Genomic DNA, 25,913 nt, shown 5'->3' with positions numbered 1-25,913 from the left:
TGTCTTTGAATATAGACCTTCAGTTTTATAAAGTTAAGTACAAATAAAATAGTCCTTACACTAATCTTTCTTTAATAACCTATGAAGATGATACGCTTATTTCTAGATTGCAAACATGTTCTTGAAAATATCTATTTACTTGAAGCAAACTGGAACAGAAAATATGCCAAAGCTGTTGGTCTGCATAAAGAACACTACTAATATTAAAGTAAATGAAAGCACTTAGAACATTTTAGTTATTGGTACTAATAAATAATATTTCTATTTCTAGAACCTCTAACAGTTTACTGAATGCTTTAATATTTATTGTGCTGTTTGATCCTTAAAAAACCTAATACGGTACATTATAATGTTGATATTATTACTTAACATTCCATACTTGACTACTGGAAAAACCATAGCTTGACTAGATAGACTTTTGTTGGTAAAGTGAAAGTGGAAGTCCCTCAGTCGTGTCCGACTCTTTGCAACCCCATGGACTATACAGTCCATGGAATTCTCTAGGCCGAAATACTAGAGTGGGTAGCCTTTCCCTTCTCCCTTTTCCAGGGGATCTTCCCAACCCAGGGATCAAACCCAGGTCCCCCGCATTGCAGGCAGATTCTTTACCAGCCATAAGGGAAGCCAGTTGGTAAAGTAATGTCTCTGTTTTTTAATATGCTGTCTAAGTTGGTCATAGCTTTTCTTTCAAGGAGCAAGAATCTTTTAATTTCATGACTGCAGTCACCATTTGCAGTGATTTTGGAGGCCCCCAAAATAAATTCTGTCACTGTTTCCATTGTTTCCCCATCTATTGGCCATGAAATGATGGGACTGGATGCCATGATCTTAGTTTTCTGAATGTTGATTTTAAGCCAACTTTTTCACTCTCCTCTTTCACTTTCGTCACATTAGGTTAAAATGACTTAATTTCAGCTATTATCAATACTGCCCAACAGAAGCTAGATATAGAATATTCTATAATACTCTCTATCAAAGTTAAAAAATACTCTCTAACCATCTAAACAGAAGAGACCATGATGCTCTATCATTTGCTACTTCTGTCCTTTTTAGAGTGGGTGCTAACAGTCAAACTGTCTACAATAAAGCCTCAAATTCATTTCTAATTTATCCTTTCACACTCCTTGTGGCCTGAAACATATCCTTCTTTCTTCACTCTTCAGCTTTCCTGTATCTAGGCTTTTAAATATGGTCATGTATCCACCTAGAACGCTGCGTCTTTCTTGGTCTTTGCATAGCACAATCTATGTGTCATCATATGCCAAGTGCATGCGCTCTCTTCATCTTCTGAAATCCCAACACGCTTTATTCCTTTTATATCACTTGTCACTCTCAAGCTAGCCTTGCAGATTTTGTGGTTTGGGACTTGAATCTCTGCCTGGACTGGAAACCCTCTGTGCTTCACTGGCCTTTACATTCCTAGTGCCTAGCATAGTACCTTGCATATAGCAGATGCTCAGTGAATATCTGCTGAATGAATATTAGATGATGCCTTTGAGGTGCAACAAAATTTTGAAGAGTGTATTTAGTATTTAAAAAAATTGCCCTCACATAATGGTTTATCTTTTCAATTGCTTTTCTAAACACTGTTCATGTCATCAATAAATAATTTACTATTTATTAGTATAATATTGTTCATCATCAATTTGCTTATTTTCAGTTGTTTATTATTTATTTGTTAATAAATTAATGCATATGCCATATCTAGAGCATTATAGTAGGCAATGTCTCTTCACAGAACATCACATTCTGCATCACCAGCACAACCTCTGGGCTGGAAGGGACAGATATTTTTACTGCTACTTGGCAGAAAAACTATAAATTGTAGTCTAAAAGATGAAGCAAGGTCTGAGAGTACCTAGTTGATTTTTCAGAAGTAGGACCAGAAAGCAAGTCTCCCTGTGCTCATGTTGAATGTTAGCAAAATATTGATTTTACAGTATTCTGTTGTTTTGAAAACTGATGATCACTTGAAATGATTTAATAAAAAATTTCAACCAGAAACATGACAATATGAACACCCCTTTCTAAGCCATGGCAGGTAAGAAAATACATACTTATATGAAAATGATATGACACCAATTAGCATGAAAGGAATCACACAGGAAACAAAAGCAGAGCCACTGAAAATTCAAATTGTAAAATTATAAGGGAAAGAAGAGGCACCAAGTCTGATTGGGAACTCTTTTGAGAAACTTTCCCCCTCCAGCATTTAGCATTTCCCAGAAAGAAGTTAGCAAATGAACTAAGAAGTGAATCAACATTGATCATTTTATGTAGTTTCTTCTTGGTTCTTTGTACCTAATGCTTTCATTATACATTGAAAAATAAAATCCTTTGAGGAACTGGCCACACTTCATGCATTAATTGTGCAATGAGAGATCATTTCTCTCCCACTTCCTTCTTCCTTTAACATCAGTTCATTACCCGTAATTAAGGTACTTACTACATAGACTGTACATCTTACTATATAGTGGATACTCTTTGATATAGTTGTATAAACTTCAAGTTCTATATGAACTCGAGAGAAATCTTCGGATTAAATTCTTTTAAAAAGGAGGTGGATGGGAGTTTGAAATTTCAAGCTCCTTAAGGGTGAAGGAAAGAAGAAAGCAACATTTATAACTGTTTGGTGCTTAACGTTGTCCACACTTGTCCCCATGACAGAATCATTTTACTATACAGTAGAAAATAACACAACATATACTAACACAACTATACTCCAATAAAAATTAATTTAAAAAATAAAATTGGCTATTATGTACTTGAAAATTAAAGGCAAGATTTTGAGAACAAAAAAGCTAAAGAGAACCTATATAAAACTGGAAAAAGGTTAATTGATACAATCTTTTGGGAAAACCAAATTATTTGCAGTAATAATTTGCTACTGTATGTAATAAAAGTACAACTACTGTTAAAAAGGAGTACATAGTTAGTACTCTGTAGCCACCTCTGCAGTACATCTTTATTTACCTTCATATCCAACACAAACTATTCCCCTGAACGTAGAAACATAGAAAGTAGAAACCTAAGACCCATACATGACAATATGGATTTGCTCTCACTTAAAACTGTCTTGAACTCAGAATTTCAGTAATTTCAAGTGAATTTTACACTTATGCCTCATTAAACTTAACAACACAAAAGTGTGAGTTTGATGAGGTTGGCTTGTGAGGTAAACAACAGAAAGCATAAAAATGGTATTTTCTGAATAATCTGGGGATATACCAGTGGAACAGAAGAAAACTGCAAACGCTATGCCTGACTAGTGACATTTTTCCCTATTTCATCTCACACGTGCTGAAACCAGAGCACAGCTGGGGTCCAGGTAGGAGCTCCAAACCTGGTGTGTGAGTGGGCATAGCAGGGACCTGGGAGCAGGTGAGCCAAGAACTTGACAGTTTAAAGCTATGAATGTCTCAGGTTGGCCTCCATCAGGGATCTCAATACTGGGGTGGTATGATGATCAGTGGTGAAGTTTTGGAAATGCAGGCTTTACTGATTTGATTTTCTTGTTTCAAAATTTTAATTTGTTCATAAAAAGGTTATAACATGGCCTGCAAAAACAGAAACTGCATTCATGACTTAGAAACACTTAACCATACTTAATAGTCCCTTTAAATAGCAGAAACTCCTATCCTTTATTGTTGAGGACAAAAAGTTTTCCCAAGAAATGCTTCAAGAAACCGTAAGGGTTGGTCACAGGTTCCTCTCAAAGGAAGCAACAAATGAATTAAGACCTCAGACAGTGGTGAAGTGGAGCTTTATTGTTATTGTTGTGTTATATAGATGCCCTTTCTTGATAAAATACAAGATGTGGCCTCAGTTTTGGTGAGTTACATGTTCACACTGTGAGTTTCTCTTGTTTCTTTTAAAGGAATAAACTATTCAACTTCTTTTTTCATTATCTTGCATGGTATTGCTGTGAAATGGTAGCCCTTCAGCTTTAGGTGAACACACACTATTGGAGGGTTGATCCGCCTGTATTGATATCCATAATAATTTTATTTTGATATTCTCTTTCATCTAAGATTTCAAAGGATTTTTTTAATGTTTTAATTAAATTTTGCAGCTATCCTCTTAAAAAGATAAGCAGGAAAAAATCTAAGTCTTTTGAGAGGTAATCTTTTTGAGGGCATAATTTTAATTATCAGAGTAACTCAAGCTCACAAGACATAGTAATATCTTCAAAATTCAATAAATATTTACCATATACTCTAAAGGTAAAATGTATACTTGTTCTTCCTATTCCATCTTTAATTATTCCATGTCCTTAAACTAATAAAAACTTCCATTATCGTAGTTCCTTTTTATTATTTAGTTCTATATCCTTAAGAAAATAGAAATATAATAAAATAATGAAACCTAAAAGCTTAATAATACACTGCCATTGTCAAAGATATCTATGTTTGAAAGAGAAGCCATGGCCTAATTTACTTAGATAAATGATCTAATTAAATAAGATGCTTAGGATGGACTTTACCTGTCATATATTTAAGTACTCAACTAAAATTCTTATGACAGTGGTAGCAATATAAAGCTGATTTATATAAATATTCTTCTGATCTTGGGATTTTGTGGAATTTGGCGGATTCATTGGGGGAATGCAATTTGGTGTCCAGGAATATCTTCTTGTTAGGGATATAAATCATACCATATTATCTAGAAGAGATGGAAAGATGATTGGCTTTAATTGAAATTAAGTCTATAGGCAGTAGTGGATAGTCTGTTTTGTCCTTTTCATAGCTATAAACTAATCAAACAACTCACAGGGGAGGCAGTACAAGGAAAAATTCAATCAAAATAAGTGATGCACTCATGCATGTAAAGATATCATGAGTTCAAACTAACTCAAGTTAGTAGATCATGTAGAAGCTATAATCAACATTTTAGTTATGATCTGCTTCAATTTTCTTTCAGTAAAATGAGGATTATAACAGCAACAATTCTTCTTGTTATTGTGAAAATTAAATGAGTTAGTTGACAAATAAATATGGTGATAAGAAGATTTCCTCAAAATCCAAAGTTGGGACATATAGCTGGACAAAAGAATGTTTTCTACTTCCATCTCTCTCTCATTTGTACCCATTATTAGCATTTTGAAGCATTTTTGTGGTTAAGAAAAAGGACTACTGGATATTTGACATGGATTTATGGATGCTGTGCAACATTCATTGTTCATGTGCTTCCAGTAAAATGTTCATTTTCCAGTGGATATGTTACTCCATAGCCATGTTGTTGTTTCGCTGTTAGTCGTGTCTGACTCTCTTGTGACCCCATGGACTGTAGCCCACCAGACTCCTCTGTCCATGGAATTTCCCAGGCAGGAATACTGGAGTGAGTCACCATTTTCTACCCCAGTGGCATAGTTTAGTGGCTCAAATAAGATCTAAATACTAGACCTAAAATTTTACAGTTTAAAAATTCTTATATCATGATTTAGATTTCTCACTTTGAGATTAAGTGCATCACTTATATTCTCTGACCTAGTTTTCTAATCTATAAAATGAGGAAAATAACATCAACTTCATTTTTAACAGAATATAGTATATTAAAGAGTTTGTGAAAGGCACTGATGATATATCGTCCCACAAAAACAAATTATCATTCATTATGAGGCTGTGATTTTTATTACTAATGCAATGTGAGTAACTGTTGTGCTGCCTTCATTTTAGTTCAAATGTATATTTCTCTCAGCCATTGTAAGTAAGGACTTTGTGCTGTGGTGTAAATAGTGTACTTATCTAGTGTACCATCTCTAGTTTAGGATTTACAATGTAATTCTTCTTATGTTTTCATTCCAGTTGCCTGAATACAAAGCACCCGATATTTTGCTGATGATCCAAGAAAAATTTTGAAAGGCTCAAAAGCATGGTTCCTGAATCATTGACAGTTATTACAATCAAACTCTTTCTTTATCATCAAGAGTTCCACATATAAATGTGTTATAGTTGTCTATAAACCTATAAAAGAGCCAATTACCCTCTGCAATACGAACAAGAGACAATAAGTAAGGCAACAGAACAACAGTAAGCCCACATGACCTCAACATGCTTAGCAGATTTAAAATGAGAAATCTTCTTACCTAGCATGCAAACACATTTGACATTCTGATCAGGGTTTTCAAACAAGATTTCGCCACACCTCTGAAATAGAAAGAAAGCCATCATTATTTTAAGATTTCCTTCTAGGATTCCCAAGGCAACATGTCCATGTCACCTGACATCACCATAACATTATTCTCCTCTTCATGTTTTCTTTAGTTACCTGAATCCAGGCACTTGTCATGAGCAGAGGCTTTCCTGGTAGTAAAATGCTTGGAAGGTAAATTGGGAATGGACTGCTCTTGCCCACCTCATGCCCCCGCCCAGAGCTGACCCTGTGCACCCCTCTGAGGGGTCACAGCCCAAGTACTCAGTGTCCAACAGTCTCCATTTCAACAGAAGGTACTCAGTCTATTCGATCTAATCATCTGAGGTCAATCATTCACTCTCAAAACTGGTCCTTCTTCAGCACTGAAATTATTCTAAGCCACCTACTCTGCAATCAAGCAGATATTTTCAAACACAAACCTCAGTGGTATACACTTAGCTCTCTGAACTTGCAGACTCAGAACTCTGTTCAAATAAAGAAATGATGAAAAAGTGGCATTCATCATGCTTTTCTAGAAGCATCAACTCATAGAAATATCAACTTTCTTATCTACATCTCAGTTCCAACTCGCTTGTTAAAATTTTTGTGCAAGACAAACTCCAGAGATGCAATCAGTTACTTGAGACTAGACCACGTTTATGAATGTGATTGACTAATGGTTGGCACCTAAACATGTAAATAAATCCTCCAAATCAATAAGAAAATAACAAATAATCCAAAGGAAAATGGAAAAAGGATAAAAGAGCCTGTTAGCTTGTGTAGTGGAGGACATAGGCAATTAATGGAAGAGGAAATCTGAATGTTCATTAAACAGAGAGGATATATTCCACCACACTAATAATCAGGAACCAGCAAATTAAAGATAAAAATAAAGAAGCCTATTTTGAACCCAAAGATATGAGAAGACTTAGAAATCTGGCAGAAACAGATTATGTAAAATTTTGTACATTTTGTAAAAAAATGTAGAAAAATGGATATTCTCATATACTGTGAGTTTTAGTATAAAATGATGGAATCATTTTGGAGAAAAATTGGCAAAATCTTTACTACATTTCTACTTATTTATGACTGGATTTCATTCTTACTAAGTTAAAATGTGCATAGACTATGATACAGCAAGTCATCTTCTAGACTGATAATCAGTGAAACTTTAATATTCAGCTACAAAACAGATAAATGTTATTCACATATTGGAATGCTACATGGCAGTTAAAAATGAAAATGAATTAGGGTTACATTACTGTAAAAACATATTAAATATATAGTATATACTGATAAATACATAATACACAAATTGTATAATATATTCAAATTATATAATATATAATGTTCAAATCATATAAAATATATTTAAGGTTTAAATCATATAAAATATATATAATGTTTAAACCATATAAAATATGTTAGGTAAAACACTATCTCCATTTTTATGAAGTTGAAAGTATCTAAAAATAACACATTGTTTATGAATATATTAATTTACAGAAGAAGCATAAAAACAGGCAAAGACAAAAATATCAAATTTAGGGTAGGGGATAAATATGCAGAGTTATGAAATATTGGAGGGTATACAGGGGTTATCAGCTTTTTCTATAATGATTTGTTCCTGAAATTATTCTGTTTCCTATGCTTGAAATATTTCAAAATAAGTAAGAATTTCCCCCATTTGCAACACTCTGGTTATAAAAATGGTCCTTCACATACTCCTTCTCTGCTGTCTCCCATGGGCTTACGGAGGTCATTTAGTACCAGATTATATTTGCTTTCACCATTTATTTCCTTGTCCTTAGGAAGACTAGGAACGTCTACTTTAGTCCATTTTCCTCTTTCTTTCACTGTTCACAACTTGGTTAATTCCACTTCCGTCAATCTTTATTGTACCTACACTTAAAATATCATATGACAAAGTAATTTCTGAAGAAAACAACTCCCAGATCTGAGAATTTACATTCTTTACATCTAATGATGAAACCTCCTGGTACACAGAGGCACAGGTTGAGAGGAAAAGCATGACCCAATTACATTCAAATCAACCCATTTTCTGAGATGACCTACATCGTGCACAGAGATGGACAGTTGGCTCAAGACCATGAAAACGAAGCAAGCTGCTGGCTAGTTTGGGTGGACAGCGGAAGGAGGAAGACCAGGTGCATGTGAAGGTTCTAAGAGGGCACTGAATACTGAATGGAAAGTATATGGGTTTTCTCCTGGCTTTACTCTGCTGAACTAAATGTCACGTGATATTTATCATGCTATTCAATCTCTTCAGGCTTCATTTCTCTGTAAATAACATGGGGATGCTAATATATGCCACAAAGTCTGATCAGAGAGCGAATGTGAGGGTTAACGATCCGTGGAGTCTGACCCAACTGTCTGTTGCTGTTTTGTTTGTGTTTTGGCAGAGGTTATATACACTTTGAAACTGCTAGGATCCATTTCCTGCATTACTTGCTTTTTAAATGGGTATTTTTTATGCCCTGAAAGAGTTAATGATTATTTTTAATTGAAAGATCAGAAGTTTCTCAATTGTTTTCAGCTCCTTGGTGAAACAAAGTGCTAGGAAGTTCTATCAATCCATATTCTGGGTCTTACAGGGAAGTAACACTGTAGCGATCCCTTACACTTTGTTAAGAACGAAGCCCACACATGTGCTAGGGTGTAAGAGTTTTCCTCTCTTAATTTCAGGGGCTTGCAGAGGACAGTGGGTACCCAGGTCCAAGGGCAGCCATAGGTTTACCCCTCAAGTTGAAGGTTGGTGTGGGCGTGGGTGGAGGTCTTGCTTCCTTTCCTGCTGCTGTTGCTAAGTCGCTTCAGTCGTGTCCGACTCTGTGCAACCCCATAGATGGCAGCCCACAAGGCTCTCCCGTCCCTGGGATTCTCCAGGCAAGAACACTGGAGTGGGCTGCCATTTCCTTCTCCAATGCATGAAGGGGAAAAGTGAAAGTGAAGTCGCTCAGTCCTGTCCGATTCTTAGTGACCCCATGGACTGAAGCCTGCCAGGCTCCTCCGTCCATGGGATTTTCCAGGCAAAAGAGTACTGGAGGGGGTGCCATTGCCTTCTCCACTTCCTTTCCTGGACACGAACAAATCCAAGAGAAGTTTCTGAAACTCCCATGAAACCTGCATTCCTTAAAAGCCATGGCCTGCCTGGGTTCAGTGACAACATAAGCTAATGACCAAGCAGTGAGAATGGGCATGGCAACCCGTCCAATGACCACAAGGCAGTCCTCTTCATTGTCATTATCTCCCTGGCTATCTGGGAGATGGCTGAGGCACCTCTACCTAGTGCTTTAATTGCCCTGCTTTGTAAAGTTACTTGATGATGGCACCCGATTTTAAAGCAATGCACCAAAGGGAATCTGATTGCTCTCAGTTCTCAGGATTTGAAAGAAACTAGATTTTTTTCCAGCACTTTTTCTTATTGAGGCCACTGTTTGCAGGGCCTTTGCTACCAGGTTCCTGCTTGCTGTGCAACCCAGGGTGAGACCTAGTTTAGGAGATTAATTGGGCTCAGCCATAGGGTCCAAGTCCCAGGAAACCACAGGATCTGCAATGGGAGAAGGTCCCATGCCTTCTTGGAGTCTCTGGGCTGCAGCCCTCCCCTCTTGCTGCTCTACCTGGTCATGCATTCAGGGACTCCCCAACCCAGCCTCTTGCTGCTAAATGACCCTGATCCAGTTCTGATCCCCAAGCTTCTACCTTATTCTCAGAATCTCATCTCTCCAAAAGATCTTCATCTTTGCTTTGTCTCCTGTGCCTAAAATAATGAGACCAGCTTGCCTTGCTTGTGTCCATCACTCCCAGCTAGCACTGCTAAATAACAGGGCATAGTTACTAAGTCCCCATCCTCCCCATCCAAGGGGCCGGAGCCCTGCTAGCAATAGAGAGAGTCTCTTGTCACTTGCTCTCCTCCACAGAACAAAGGCTATGTTACACATGAACTCAGATATGTAATGCCTATTGTCTTCATAGACTGCAAAGAATAAAACCAGTTTCATTGTTAGGGTTTTTAACGTGCCTCGTTATTATAATCCTGATGCCTTATACATACCAGACCTTTAACAAATATTTGTAAACTAGCTAAAATTTCTTTTGGGCTAAGCATTGTTCTAAGTGTTATCTATACATCTACCATCTTGTATTCCGATTACACTCTTTTAAGAGTGTAGAAAATCGAGGCACTGAGAGTACCACTCACTTCAGAATATTCCCTCTCCAGTGAGGGAGAGAATTAAAGCTAATGGCTTCCCTAATGCTTGACCAGATTCCCAAATATAGGCTACTGGAGGTTTCCTTAATGTCTTGGCCAAGTATGCCAGGTATGTTTATATGTCCTTCTCTCATTCGTTAGCCACTGATGTTTGCAACAGTTGCCACCTATTAGAACATAGGCCTTGGATTAGACAGACCCAAGTTCAAAACCTGTTGTTGCATGCATGTACTTACTATACCATCACGGATTATTTCATTCTAAACTTGCTGCTGCTGCTGCTGCTGCTGCTAAGTCACTTCAGTCATGTCCGACTCTGTGCGATCCCATAGACGGCAGCCCACCAGGCTCCCCATCCGTGGGATTCTCCAGGCAAGAACACTGGAGTGGGTTGCCATTTCCTTCTCCAATGCATGAAAGTGAAAAGTGAAAGTGAAGTCGCTCAGTCGTGTCCGACTCTTAGCGACCCCATGGACTGCAGCCTACCAGGCTCCTCTGTCCACAGGATTTTCCAGGCAAGAGTACTGGAGTGGGTTGCCGTTGCCTTCACCCTAAACTTGCTAAAGAGGGCTAAACTTGCTCTCTCATCTGTAAAATGGGGTGGTATTATCTATATCATAATAACATTACAAGTTTAGCTTTTAATTTATTATGAACCAGAATGTACCAATTTAAATTATTGTGTATGAGATTATAATATGAAAATAGGACTTAATAAACTGAACTCATCCATTAAATTCTAGTTTAATGCCCATGTTATTATTTAAGGTTAAAAACAAAGAAATACTTCTAATTTTAAAAGTCAGAATATTTTACAAGTTAGTTGCTAATTTTATTTACTAAGAATCTTCCACATTAAATCTAAAATTTACCTTTTACTTAGGAAGAGCAAGATGGATGTTATAAAGCCTGGCATCTATTCTATTACATTAAAAATTTATACTAAAATATTTAATTTTCATTAGCTTAATTATGTGTTCTAGCAAAATGTACAATAAAGTATATTTCTCTTAAGTGGACTGTATTTTTTAATTACTTTCATCATAAAGTTAATTGTGAAAAAAATGAATATTAAGTACAATTTAAAAAAATCACATTTAAGTACTCAGCAAACCTGTTTTCTTAAGGGGATGTTATATCTGAAGTGAAAATAATATTCAAGTATTTATAATAGTAACATGTTGTTCAGTTGCTAAGTCATGTCCAACTCTTTGTGATCCCATGGACTGTAGCCCACCAAGCTCCTCTGTCCACAGGATTTTCCAGACAAGAATACTGGAGTGAGTTGCCATTTCCTTCTCCAGAATAGTAGCATGTTATACGCAGAGGAAGTAAGAAAATTAAAGACAGTGAAAAGTTTACACATTGTTCAGTTGGCAGCACTTCTAATTTTCTTAAACCAGTAAATATTTTTTTTTTGCTTCACATAAAATTTCATCCTGTTTTTTCCTGAATATTTGTTAGCACTTGACTGTGCAGGCATAACTCATTTCACTGTGCACTGCTCTATTGTGTTTTTTACAAATTGAAGATTTGTGTTAACCCTGTGTCAAGCAAATCTACTGATGCCATTTCCCAACAGTATTTGCTCACTTTGTGTCTCTGAGTCACATGATGGTAATTCGCAAAATATTTCAAACCCTCCACCAGCAAAAAGATTACAACTCACTGAAAGCTTAGATGATGGTTAGCATTTTTTACAATACAGTATTTTAAAATTAAGGTGTATACATTGCTTCTAAAGACATAATGTTATTGCACACAATAAGTGATATTATAATGCAAACATAACTTTCATTTGCACTGGGAAACCAAAAAAGTCATTTGACTTGCTTTATGGTGATATTCAGTTTATTGCGGTAGTCTGGAACTGAACCTACAATATCTCTGAGGTCTGCCTGTGTTTAGTCTCTCAGCAGGCTTGCAGCAACTAGTCTTTTCAGGTCAGGTATATTGATATTTTTGGATAGGTGGAAACATTAGCAAACAAATAAAATCCAAGACAGAAATTTTTTTGCTTATTGGTTTTCCCCTGTATTAGCTGAGGCAGTAGCTGTTTTCCACACGCAGGTAATGGTAAATGTTATCAGCAAATAATTAATAGTTGTGATTATTTGATTATTTCCTTCCACCATTATAACTTTTCTTAAGCAGAAAAGAAATTAGTAAAGGGAATTGGGTGCATATAAAATCAGTGGAGGAGCAGGCTACAGGCTGGTCCTCTGGGAATGACTCAGAGAAAAATGTGAAATTGACTCTTGAGGGGAACTAATGGTGGGCCACAACTGGGAAAGTGGAGAAACAGAGGGCATCACTGGAATTTCTGGTCCAAGGTCACATCACCTTGGCAGCAATCCAGAGATTAGACAGCTCTGGGCACAATTGCCTCTTGACACCCATGGAGCTAGTGACTGAATGTTGGATACTACTGCAGATGCAGAAAAACCCAACATCTCCATGACTGTTCTTGATAGATCACTCAACAAAACAAAGTGAAAAGAACCTCTGACATATGATTAGATCTATTTTAAGAAAAACTAAAAAGAAAGCTGAATTTCTTGATCTGAAGAGCTAACCATGGTCCCTGGTAGAAAGGGAAGTCCATCTCACTTATTTCCAGAAGCAACAGAGACAATCTGGAGGGGGCACATCCTTAGCACATGCTGCCTTCATTCCACCCTCAACCCATCTTTAATCACTTGGATTCTGCAAGTTGGCCATTCAATACAAGAATTTCTCTAGTGAGGTTTTTAGTAAATAAGGCGAATGCCTGTATGCTGATGCATTTGTTCTCTTTGATCATCCCTTGCGCATCTTGCACAATGACTAATGCATCATGGCACTTCCGATGTTAATCAAATAATGAAGAAATAATTCTTTACTGCAGTGCTGTGGGATATACTAGAGTTTTGGGATTATCTGGGGGTAGCATGAGGGGGGATCTTTTTCTGGATACTTATGTATACTCACCAGTGAGTGCTGCGATTAGACACAGCCATCTGATGTGGAGCTGCAAAGGGGGTGATGAAGGGGCAACTTGACACTGAAAAGACATCTTGAAACATCTGGGTCATTTCCCATCTCACATTTTCCCCTAACAAAGAACTGAATGATACTAATTAAAGCCAGACTCCTGGAAAATCAGCCTGGAGAGAACATGGCTTAGGTCTGTAGATCATAAAAACATAGGTTCTGTTAAGGGACTGCATTCCCTAAAGTCTAACATGGCCTGGAAGCTTGAGACTCCCTTATACTGTCTATCAAATGAGTGAATGAATGAATGAATATTCAAAAAGACACCATTATCAAGTGCCTGCTCTAGGCAAGCACTGTATTGAAGGTGGCCGAAAAAATCAAATGTGATTTAAGCTAGATCCTATCTTTAGGAATTTTAAAGCCTGAAGTTAGAACGTAAAATGCTATGGGCATCCTCAAAGGTGGACACCCAACACTGTTTGGGGCTACAAGAAGGCTTCCAAAATGAGATGACCACAGGAAGAAGTTGGCTGGCAAAAGAGAGGGCCTCTTCTGGTAGAGACAGCTGCCTGTGCAAAGCCCAGAAATCCTGTTAGGAATCTTTGGCAGCTGCTCACAATGGAAGCAATGTTGTGGTGGGTCAGGGTAGAGGGTTTAATCAAAGTGGCAGAGTTTACACACACACACACACACACACACCCACACACACACACACACACACACGCATTTCAAGAATTTCCTGGAGGTCCAGTGGTTAAGACTCTGTGTTTCTACCACAGGAAGCATGGGTTTGATCCCTGGTTGGGGAACTAGAATCCTGAATCCTGCATGCCGCATTGTGTGGCCTTTTTTTTTTTTTTCCTGGGCTGGGATAGCAAGGCTAGGTTTGCTTTTGAAGAGCCAAGATGCTCAGTGAATTCTTTTAGCAGTGTGACAAATAATTACAATACAGTGGTACCAAATCTCTCTCACCAACAGCATTGGCTGCAATCTTTCTGTCCATTTCTACCTCAGACAAGAAACCAAGCCCGAGGTGTTCCTTATTCCTTTTTCTTGGATCATCACACAAGATGGTGATGGCAAAAGAAACAGCCCCTAACCACCCGGCTGAAACCTCCTGTGAGGCCGACTTCTGCTACTGCTGGAGCCATTAGCACCTAGAATTGAGCCCATTATCATTTCCCTGGCATCCAGAGGTGCCTTTTCAGAGGCTCCAACCTCACAGTGGCCGAGTCCCTCCTACCCTGTGGGTGGCATAGCCAGGCCTTCATCTCTCAACACTGTGCAGCCCTTTGTGCCAGAGGATGGCAGATTTGGACCTGGGGCTGATTTCGGCTCAAGCTCATGTTTTCCTTTCTAAGTTTTTCCAGTGAAAGAGCAGATTTCCATCTCATTGCAGGCTGTTAAAACGTCAGACTAATAAGTTTTCAACAATCTGTCAGTGCAGATCTCCAGCAACAACCTGGCTCTGTCTTGGAATCAGGGCCTCATCGTCCAACCCAACCTCAGCCAGTCAAAATAAGAGACACACCAGCAGCAGAGAAGAAAAAGAAAGATAATCACCTTGAGCTGAGCAGAAATTCTTCACAAATCCATTGTTGCCAACAGCCAACAGCAAATCTGTGGGCTGCCTAACCTGAGGTGACCTGTCGGGAAGGGCCATCCCTCATAAACCTCTAATTAGCTATGGTTAGCAGTGACTTGAAAGATATTAATGCTATTGCTATTGGAAAATAAGCCTACCAGCTTTTAACAGCTTTGTTTTCTTCTTCAGTCAAATGTTCGCTCAATGCGTATGCTTTCTATTAGAGAAGTGCCAGGAGCAGCGATCTCCAGAGAGTCTCTCAGCATTTTATTACACACCCCTATTTTTAAATGTTTAAAAACTACTTATTATGAACCTGAACTTGGAAAAGCTGGTTTCAGCCCAAGGGTAATTTTTTGTTATTAAACAAACATCCAGAATGAACTGTGTTTCCTGTTGTTTCCGCCCTGGACAGCAGAGGGCACTAGGAAGGCTGTACTTTCTAATGGTCCAGTTGGACCCCCTCAGGGAGCTTTCGGGGGCTTAGATAACTCACAGGTTCAGAGTTACTGTGTGAGGTTATCTTAGGCCCTTCAGTTCCCGCAGACTTTCTCCACGTACTACTTTTAGTCTTGAATTCCTCTGCACACATCAAAACGCACATTGAAAACCACGTTTTTCATCATGTAAAACCATGACAAAAGCCTCAGGGCAAGCTCAGTTTTAGCAGAACCTGTACCTGTGAGGGCTGACGGCATGTGGACTATAACAGGTATCTCTCTAAATGTACCCAGTTATAGCAACTGAGTGGGGATCTTGGTCCAAGGCACTTTGGGAATAATTCTGGTATGAACTCGGAGAATTCTCCATTAGATACAAATAGCAATGCCATAAATCTTGACAACCAGAGCAAAAAATATGTCAGAATTTTATCTTCTATCCTTTCCAAGCTCCAAGTGTTGATAATAAGCTGCAGCTAGTTTTCAGTGAAAAAGATAGATACTTCTGTGAAAGCAAACAGCTAACGCCATAACCATTTCCCTACACATAGGGATTTCTGAAAGGTGAAGTCCACACACAATTTGTGTCAGAGAAAACAGAGAGCAGTACAGAAAGAGGACAGATTGGTACATATAGAGGAAGGAACTTAGAATATCTGGATTGAAATTCCAACCCTAGCCCTCACTAGCTGTGTGATTTTGGACATATCTTACCTTTTTGAACCTCCTTGTAGAACAGAGAGAGCGACAATGCTCAGCATTCTACTGAAATAACGTCACATGTGTGAAAGCATCTGTGTACCCTGAAGCCCATAAGGGGGCCTGGTGTGAATGTTGTTTTGTGGAAGAAAAGAGGTGGAAGTAGGAGAGGACCACTTGGTGGTACTGTGGACAAGATAGAGAACACAGTTCTACTGTGTAAGGTGTGGGATTTTACGAGGGGAAAATTTTTGCTTCTTTCCTAATGGAGAGCACTGGTCCCTCCAAGGGTAACTTGCAAAACCAGACATCGAGAGAACAGAGGTCCACAGGGCAGAAAAGAGGCAGGAAGCTTGGGTTGGGTAGGAATAGCAGCCTTTGAGAAAGTATTTGAGAAAAACAGAGGAAGCAAATTCTAGCGTGAGGTGCAGAGCCGAAAAAATGCAGGCAAAGGAAGAGGGCTGTGTGAGGATTTGCAGTTTGGACAGGGCAGCTCCGGGACCAGAAACAAATACTGTTAATCTGGGAGGGATGGGGGAGAGCATTGTGGCCAACCAAGTCACTTTATAGATTTAGCAGATAGACAAGTCCCTATTGGGTCAGGTGACTTTCCATTCTAAGGTCTTATGATGAGCATCACATCAATACTTCAGTATTTATGAGACGTATCACCTTGGGTAAGTGACTCAGTAATTCTTTGCCTCAATTTCCTCATACATAAGATGGAGATAACACTACTGCCTACATCGTGGGTTCATCATGGGATCAAGTAAGGATTAATATAAAGCACCCAAAATAGTGTCTGGTAGAAGAGAGTATCCAATGAATTATTATTTTTAATGGTATACAATTATTCAGAAGCAGAGAAGCCAAGAAAATCATGTCTTTTTTGACCATCATTCAGTGTTACTCCAAGTTACCTCCTTGTTTTTGACATTGAGCTATTGCCCTAGGAGCCTCAAGTCCTCCAAAGCATGCATAACGGCAGTACCTGTTAGATGGGAGTGCCCCAAAATATTTACTTGATGAATGGGCAATCTGAAGGCAAAGAGCAGATTGAAAACTGGACCAATCCTTCCTAGACAACTATCTCCAGTTTCTGCAAGGGAAGAGTTTGAGGGTCTAACGTCAAGTCTCATTTTTTAAAACTGAATATTTCATTCAGAATATCCGTTCAGAAAACCTTCATTGGCAGCTTTCCCATTCAGTAAAGATATTCACATACTGTCATCAGCTGCTTATGCTGTGTGTGTGTGTCTGTTCAGTTGCTTCAGTCGTGTCCAAGTCTTTGCGACCGTATGGACTGTAGCCCACCAGGCTCCTCTGTCCATGGGGTTCTCCAGGCAAGAATATTGGAGTGGGTTGCCATCCCCTCCTCCACCGGATCTTTCTGACCCAGGGATCAAACCTGCGTCTCTTATGTCTCCTGCATTGGTCGGCAGGCAGGTTCTTTACCACTAGCACCACCTGGGAAATTCAGTAGAACCTATCTCTATTTTGATTTCATTATTTTCAAATAATTCTTATGTCTGAAGTCCTAACTAAAGAGGATTAAGCAGACTTTCTATGTCTGTGTAGTAGAGATGCTGACTGTAGGAGGTCCTTGTAGATCGTTTGGTTACTGGACTGATGCCCAAGGACCATCTAGCTCTGCCTGATGCCCTCTTATCCCTGGCATCAAGGAAGAAGGAAGAATCCAAAGAGATTTGAGAACGTGGAGATTTCTCATGGTGATCAGGTACACTAACCACATCCTGATGGGGGTGGAAGAGTTTCTGAATAGGGTATTCTAATTGGATAGGGGGAAGAGAAACTTTTTAAGTTCTCAGTGGATAAAGGGAGGCATTGAAAGTCATGAGATAAACTGGGAGGGTGTCTGTTTTAGGTGCCATAAACCATAGGTGCAAAAGCTTAAAGGTGATTGAAAACTTGAAGGAAGTTAAGAATGGCTAGAAGGAGATGAGGTTCAGATAATCAGGAGAATTGGGGAGTAAAGAGACAGGAGGCTGAGGAAGTTGGCAGAGAGCAAGACCTTGCACAGCCCTGTGGGACTCCATTTAGCGATTGGACAGCGGCCTGGATTCTGTAGACCCTGGATCTGAACAAAGTCAATGCAGGTCACAAGCCATCTGTTCAAGGCAGTAGAGAAATCCCAACAGTGTTTAAAAAGCTTTTGTAACAGGAATACTGTACAGCAGCCACATTTGCTGACCGATGTTGCTCTTCACAGCTTTTGGCAGTAGCCTTCGGTGGGAAGAGGGCTCTGCTACGTGAGTGAAGCATCATGTTATAATTGTGAGTTTATAATCATCTTATAATTAATGACATTACCCTACAATCCCTAAAACTTCTGGCAACCAGCGACATTAGGAAATTCCACAGAACTGCTCACTCATTCTCACTATCCAGTATTACCTCACACAAGGTGTTCACAATCAGATTTCTTCTGATTTAGTGTAAATCCATATAGCCTTGATGGAGGGCAGATCAGGGAATGAGACTGTGACTTGCTATGTTTCCTAGTCTGGCATGAATATAATATTAATATATTATGGAGACCAGGCCTTTCAAATCATGCATAGAGTGAGGGCTGGGAATGCACAGAAAGGGGCGATTAGCACTCAAGACCCCAGGTGCCAGGAGATAGAAGAACTAGGCTCCTGGAACAAAAGTCCTTCTCTAACACTTGAAAAGGCATCTTCTCAGAAACAACTGGGAAAGCATGCTGTACTTCAAGAAAATTATTCCTTTATTCGACTGTCTCCTTCAGAGTGTAATTTGAACCAGAACAGGACTCCGTGTCCTTGCACTTCAAGCTGACACAACGTGCAGCAGTGCCCCGCTCTGTCCTCCCCCTGCCCCTGGAAGGCTGATGCTGAGTGCTTGGAACAACCGCCTTTTTGTCTGACCGGTGTGCTGCCAACAATATGTACTCACAATGGCTCAGCTCCAGCCATCTGGTCAAAGTGTCCAAGCTTTAGACATTGTTTTTCTTGATTTACATTGCAATTTCCAAGCTACTTTATATGACCCTATAGACAGCACTAGCTTAATAGATAATATCAGCAGTATCTCCAAATGCATGCACAGACGTCACGATTCAGAGATTCATGGGATCTCATCCAGCCCGTAACTGAATGAGTATTTACCCAGGACAAAGGAGTACTTATAATGTGTTCCCTGCAACTCAGGGCAGTAATGCTCCTGTACATAAACCAACAATTAAATGTAATCCTATACACTTATAGTTTTAAAAGAAATTCAAACCAGTCCTTGGAATTAAATAACCCCAGTGCTAGAGAAAATGACTTCCAGAACATCAAGCCTGACAGGCAAACACAGGGTCTCTGAGCCACAAAGGAACAAACACTTTTCCACAGGGATAAGGGCTTGTTGTATAACTACTTGTGAGGTCAAAGATCCAGATGTTCCCGTAGACAATCAAAAAACTATTACTGGTCAAATTGTATTGACTATCTCCATATGAACAGCTCTGAGACATGGATATGGCCTCAGAAAGGAGATTTCTGTAAATTCTACTGGCAATCAATGGCAACCCCAGGCTAGAGCTGGAAAAATCTGGTATCTTGGAGAAATAACTGACAGGTTTTATAAGCTGCAAGGGTATATGAAAATCTGTGAAAATAAGTGCTTATTTTGCTAACAGTTATACTCTGCCTTGGTGTCATTTATTCAATCCCGAAACCTACTTTGAATAAAGCAATATTTAAAGAGTTATCTCCTCTTGGGTCTCTCTCAGGGGCTGAGATTTGTGGTCTGGTTCACTATCCCCCAGCACCTAGATCAATGTCTGTCACATCCTAGGCTCTCTACAAATATTGCTTGAAAAAAAAATGAACAAATGAGTTGAGACAAAAATATACCCACTCCCTTCATTACTATATCTCAGTCAAGTTAGAAATTTGTGAGATGGTGCCAATTTAAATTGAAAGAGAAGAATAAAGGAAGTGAAGTTATATTTAAATTAAAATAAGCTCAACTGCAAGTTCTAATGCCATTACTCCATTAAGAAGTTGGTAACTGGGGTTGTGCTGTGGATCTACTATGAATTCCTTTAAGTGGAGTCCAACCCAAGGGAAAGATTTCTCCAAGTACTATATTTTTGAAAGATAATTTTCCCTTGGGAAAGCAAGAATCATAAACATTCTTTATTTTCAACCAGTAGATCTTTCCACTGACAAATACTACTAGAATTAAACAATAAAACAAAATTTGTCTTAAATATCCTTGTCAGAGTTCAGATCAGGAAAACAGAGGTAATATCTATATTCTATTGCCTTAGTATATGCTTAAGGGTTAAACCAGCAAAGTGCTTCCAATATTTGAAAAGAAAACTTGTATAAAAGTCACTTGGGGATTATGTGGTATAGGAAGGGCTGTATTGTTGATAGTTTATGATTCTCATTTTAATCACTTTATTGCCTCAAGATCTTCTGCAGCCTTTTTACAAGTTAGAGATGATCATTGATTTAACATTTAATTTTTAATGGTGTCAGTAAACTCAAGGAATCCTGAAGATCATGCTTTATTTTCATCCCTGCAAATCTGCCTGTGAAACTGACATGCAGTATGACATACATTCATCAACTAACAATGCTCACTAAGTAACTAGTGCTTGGCAAACTAGCAGGCTCCTGCTTATATTGAATCTTTTTAACCTAATGACATAAAACTGTTTTCTCTATGTATTTTTTGCAAAGCAAGAAAAAACATGAAACAATAATAGCAAATAATCTTAGAAATAAAGTAAAGCTTATAGACCCATTGTATTCCTTGAGCAGCCTTGAATTACAAAAGAGAAAGACGAGAAATCTCTTCAAGAAAATTAGAGATACCAAGGGAGCATTTCATGCAAAAATGAGCACAATAAAGGACAGAAATGGTATGGACCTAACAGAAGCAGAAGATATAAGAAGAGATGGCAAGAATACACAGAAGAACTATACGAAAAAGATTTTTATGACCCAGATAACCACGATGGTGTGATCACTCACCTAGAGCCAGATATCCTGGAATGTGAAGTCAAGTTTGCCTTAGGAAGCATCACCACGAACAAAGCTAGTGGAGATGACAGAATTGCAGTTGAGCTATTTCAAATCCTAAAAGATGATGCTGTGAAAGTGTTGCACTCAATATGCTAGCAAATCTGGAAAACTCAACAGTGGCCACAGGACTGGAAAAGGGCAGTTTTCAATGCCAAAGATTGCTCAAACTATACCATGATTGCACTCATCTCACATGCTAGCAAAGTAATGCTCAGATCCTCCAAGTCAGGCTTCAACAGTATGTGAATCGTGAACTTCCAGATGTTCAAGCTGGATTTAGAAAAGGCAGAGGAACCGGAGATCAAATTGCCAACATCCGTTGGATCATCAAAACAGCAAGAGAGTTCTAGAAAAACATCTAGTTCTGCTTTATTGACTATGCCAAAGCTTTTGACTGTGTGGATCACAACAAACTGTGGAAAATTCTGAAAGAGATGGGACTACCAGACCACCTGAGAAATCTGTGTGCAGGTCAAGAAGCAACAGTTAGAACTGGACATGGAAAAACAGGCTGGTTCAAAATTGGGAAAGGAGCATGTCAAGGCTGTATATTGTCACTCTCCTTATTTAACTTATATGCAGAGTACAGCATGAGAAATGCTGGATGCATGAAGCACAAGCTGGAATCAAGATTGCCAGGGGAAATATGAATAGCCGCAGATATGTGGATGACACCACCCTTACGGCAGAAAGTGAAGAAGAACTGAAGAGCCTCCTGATGAAAGTGAAAGAGGAGCATGAAAAAATTGATTTAAAACTCAACATTCAGAAAACTAAGATCATGGCATCCAGTCCCATCACTTCATGGCAAATAGATGGGGAAACAATGGAAACAGTGACAGACTTTTTCTTTGGGCTCCAAAATCACTGCAGATGGTGACTGCAGCCATGAAATTAAAAGACGCTTACTCCTTGGAAGGAAAGTTATGCCCAACCTAGACAGCATATTAAAAAGCAGAGACATTACTTTGACCACAAAGGTCCGTCTAGTCAAGGCTATGGTTTTTCCAGTGGTCATGTATGGATGTGAGAGTTGGACTATAAAGAAAGCTGAGTGCCGAAGAATTGATGCTTTTGAACTGTGGTGTTGGAGAAGACTCTTGAGAGTCCCTTGGACTGCAAGGAGATCCAACCAGTCCATCCTAGGAGAAATCAGTCCTGAATATTCATTGGAAGGACTGATGCTGAAGGTGAAACTCCATTACTTTGGCCACCTAATGCGAAGAACTGACTCATCTGAAAAGACCCTGATGCTGGGAAAGATTGAAGGTAGGAGGAGAAAGGGAAAACAGAGGATAAGATGGTTGGATGGCATCACGGACTCGATGGACATGAGTTTGAGTAAGCTCTGGGAGTTGGTGATGGATATGGAAGCCTGGTGTACTGCAGTCCATGGGGTTGCAGAGTCAGGCACGACTGAGCAATTGAACTGAACTGATGCTAATTAAGGATAGGAGTTGTGCCTTAGCTTTGAATTCTGGCATTCAGCAGAATGTTCGGCATAAAGCAAGTATCCAGTAAATGCTCTTTAATGCAGAAAGAAGATAAAACAAACCAAGGTAAGTGATCATCAGTTAAACAAATTCTACTAAATTCAGTCATGTCAACCCAAGCATTTGTGGATATCACTGTTAGGTATGAAATATGTATGTGTGTGCACACACCCACATACACATATACATATGTATATGCCTATATCAGCTTCCCAGGTGGCGCTAGTGATAAAGAACCCCCCAGCATTGCAGGAGACATAATAATACATGGGTTCAATCCCTGGGTCAGGAAGATCCCCTGGAGGAGGGCTCGGCAACCCACTCTAGTATTCTTGCCTGCAGAATCCCATGGACAGAGGAGCTTGAAGGGCTATAGTCCATAGGGTCACAAGAGTTGGACACGACTGAAGTGACTTAGCATGCACGCACGCATATATATATATATATATATTCATACACACATATATATCATAGCCATACACATATGATGTCTATAACATCACTCTGCTTTGTACGGCACTGTAGTTTAGTGGTTAAGAGTCCAGGCTCTGTCTGTACTCTCAGGACAGTGAGTTTGAATACCAGATCCACCATTTCCTAGCACACTGACCATGAAAACTGGCTTACTCTTTCTCTCTAAGCCTGTTTCCTTACCTAAAAAACTAAGACAATACAGAATTGTTAAGAAATTAAGTGAGATAACATACATAAGGTTCTTAGAGCTGTGCCCAGTGCACAGGAAGCTGACAACACCTGTCATCTATGACTATTATACCCTTACCCTCTGGCCTTCATCAAGTCAAATAAACAAAGTCCTTTCCCTTAAAGCCTTCCTTTTCACTCTGGATAGTGTGAAATTCAGCTTGTCTTCCAATCAAAGTGAATATTTGCTGTTTCCTTTGTCTTGCGCATCTTTTAGGAAGCGTAAAGCAGTGGTGACAAAGACCTGGGGCTTTGGAGTCCAGCAGCTCGTGGGTGATCTCAAGAAGCCCTTTAAACTTGCTTTATCCTCTCTAAATTAATGGGATACAAATCTACCTCACAGGGTTGTCATGAGCATTCAATGCCATCAGTAAAGTTCTTGGCTCTGCTGTATTATGATATGTATGTACACATCTATGTAGTTATCTAACTGCTCTAGTGTTTTAACTTCAGTATCTATCCTCCCTTCTGCAGATGTTCAACTTATCCCTATTCTTCATGGTCCAAATAAAATGGTGATCCTTTACAAAGCTTTCTTGATTTTTTTGGAGTCTAAACTAACCTTTTTCTTTCCTGAGTTTTCTATAATTCCTGTAGCCACCTTCCACTTTCGCTTGACATTTTCATTACTTTGTCTATTAGACCATCTGGATTAAGTGTTAAATGCAGATCTACTTTATTTACTTATTCCATTTATTTCCCATTCAGCCTCTGGAATGGTATATATATTTATCTGTGTGTTTGCGTATGTGTATGCTCGCACTTATATATATGGTAATGAAAAATATTTAACAAGCATCTGTTTTAAAAATCTTGTTATGAAATTAGTCTATAAATCTCTTGAAGTAGATGTACGTCTCTCTTCGGGATATGTGTGCATATTTTTACACAGATCATCACCCCTCGCCCCACACCTACACACATACATATGTCAAAAGTCTGCAGTTAGAACCTCAAACTGTTCCGAAGAATAATATGTAGCACACAGTGCTAAACTCATTGTGGAATTCTGTTCTTCATGTTGAAATCTCCTATTTATTTTGAAGTGATTAAGAGAGGACACAGTCTCTTGTAACACTTCCTGTAATATATTTTGCTATTATTCCAGGAAAAATTTTTGATCACTGTTACTCATTTATTACAAATGAAAATACTAAACTTTTGGAATCAAGGAAGTAATATTCAGTTGCTTTCTTGGCCCGCCACCATTCATACCTTTCACTTTTACCACTGCCAACATTCCTTTAGAGCCCTTTGTTCCCGAAACATTTCTTCATCTCAACCCCAAGAGTAATTCTTTTTTATTTTCAAAATGAACAGTCTTCATGTTGGATAACACTCTCAATGTTATCACTACAAATGGGTCACCAGTACTTCATATGCTATCATCCATATCATATAAAGAATATTCTTTTAAAGAGAGTACTTAGTTAAAATTGATGAACAAAGGAATAAAATTATGAAATTTGGTTAAAAATAAAGTTCTAAAGTCAAGATCTGATTTTAAGTACCTTCAAGTTAACTACTCATCAGTTTCATGAAATAATTACTAGCCTTCATTTTCAAATTTTACACCTTTATGTGGTTTCTATTCCCTAAAAAGGAAAATTAACATCTTTTCTGACGCTTTGTGCGAAACCTTTAATATAAGGCAAATTTTAAGGAAGATAAAATATCAGCCAACCTATTAACAACTGATGTTTCAAATAAGTGGTTAGGTGAGTTGGCAAGGATGATTCCTCATAAGGAAACTATTTTGATGGTCAGAATAATAAAGCCAAAGAGCTCTGGCACATGATACTTTTAAAAAATGAAATATAACACAAACTTTCAATTGCACATGTAATTCCAATAGCCCAGAAATCTTATGGTGAATAATAAATGTATATGAAAGCATTTGTCGTGTATGCACCACTGAAATATTTGGAATCTGAACATCTTGGAAATAATTTTATGACATTTTTTATTTCTTCCTTATTTTCTAACTCAGTTGCATAAGCCAGAATCTTAGGTGTCTTACTTGATTTCTCCCTGTTTTCTTTTTCTCCCACCCTAGCTCCCTCAGCCTCAAAACAATTTAATGAAATTTTAAGTCCTTTTGCTTATACTTCTCAAATTCATCTACTTTCCCTAACTCACTACCAGTACTCAGTTCCCAAAGGACTCTCATCCTGTGCTTTAGATTTGCACAGCTGCCTCATAAATAATTTTTTTTAGTGTCACCTCCCTCCATTATAATTGTCATATAGCAGCTAGAATGGTCTATGAATCTGAGTCCATCACTTCTCCCCTTAAAAGTCTCCCCTGGCTACTTTTCCACTATCATCACCTAGAATTCTCAGATGGGCAGTCAAGGCTCTTCGTCCACAGGCTCTTGTTCCCCAGCTGTACTCTTGCTCTAGACTCAGCGAGCCACCTTTCCAAAACCTCACTGGCCTCACCTGGAGACCTCTGCACCTTCACCAAGAAGCTCCTCCTTATCCATATTTCAGGTTACAGTTTTGGCTTCACCTGCTCTTCCTGGAGGCCTTCTTTAACCTCAAGGTGATGTGGAGTGCCTCTTCCTAGTGCCCTGGTAGTACCCAGGAA

The 25,913-nt window shown here is 38.8% G+C and overlaps 1 protein-coding gene across 3 annotated transcripts in view; it reads right to left on the bottom strand.

Moving 5' to 3' along the window:
- PDE7B (phosphodiesterase 7B) overlaps positions 1–25,913 on the bottom strand; it is a 350,661-nt gene that overhangs the window by 233,268 nt on the left and 91,480 nt on the right. For 2 of the 3 annotated variants that reach the window (XM_081528762.1, XM_081528759.1), the window contains exon 2: positions 6,086–6,146. In XM_081528762.1, the coding sequence (XP_081384888.1) occupies positions 6,086–6,146 (61 nt within the window). Of the gene's footprint in view, positions 1–6,085; positions 6,168–25,913 lie in introns of those variants that run through there. The other variant, XM_081528761.1, reaches the window with a different exon arrangement.

Source organism: Giraffa tippelskirchi, chromosome 9 (genome assembly GCF_054371585.1).
Source record: "Giraffa tippelskirchi isolate mGirTip1 chromosome 9, T2T-mGirTip1v1.2.pri, whole genome shotgun sequence".
In the NCBI taxonomy this organism is placed as follows: domain Eukaryota; kingdom Metazoa; phylum Chordata; class Mammalia; order Artiodactyla; family Giraffidae; genus Giraffa; species Giraffa tippelskirchi.
Note: the sequence above shows the minus strand (reverse complement) of the source record. Positions and strands in the feature narration are given on the sequence as shown.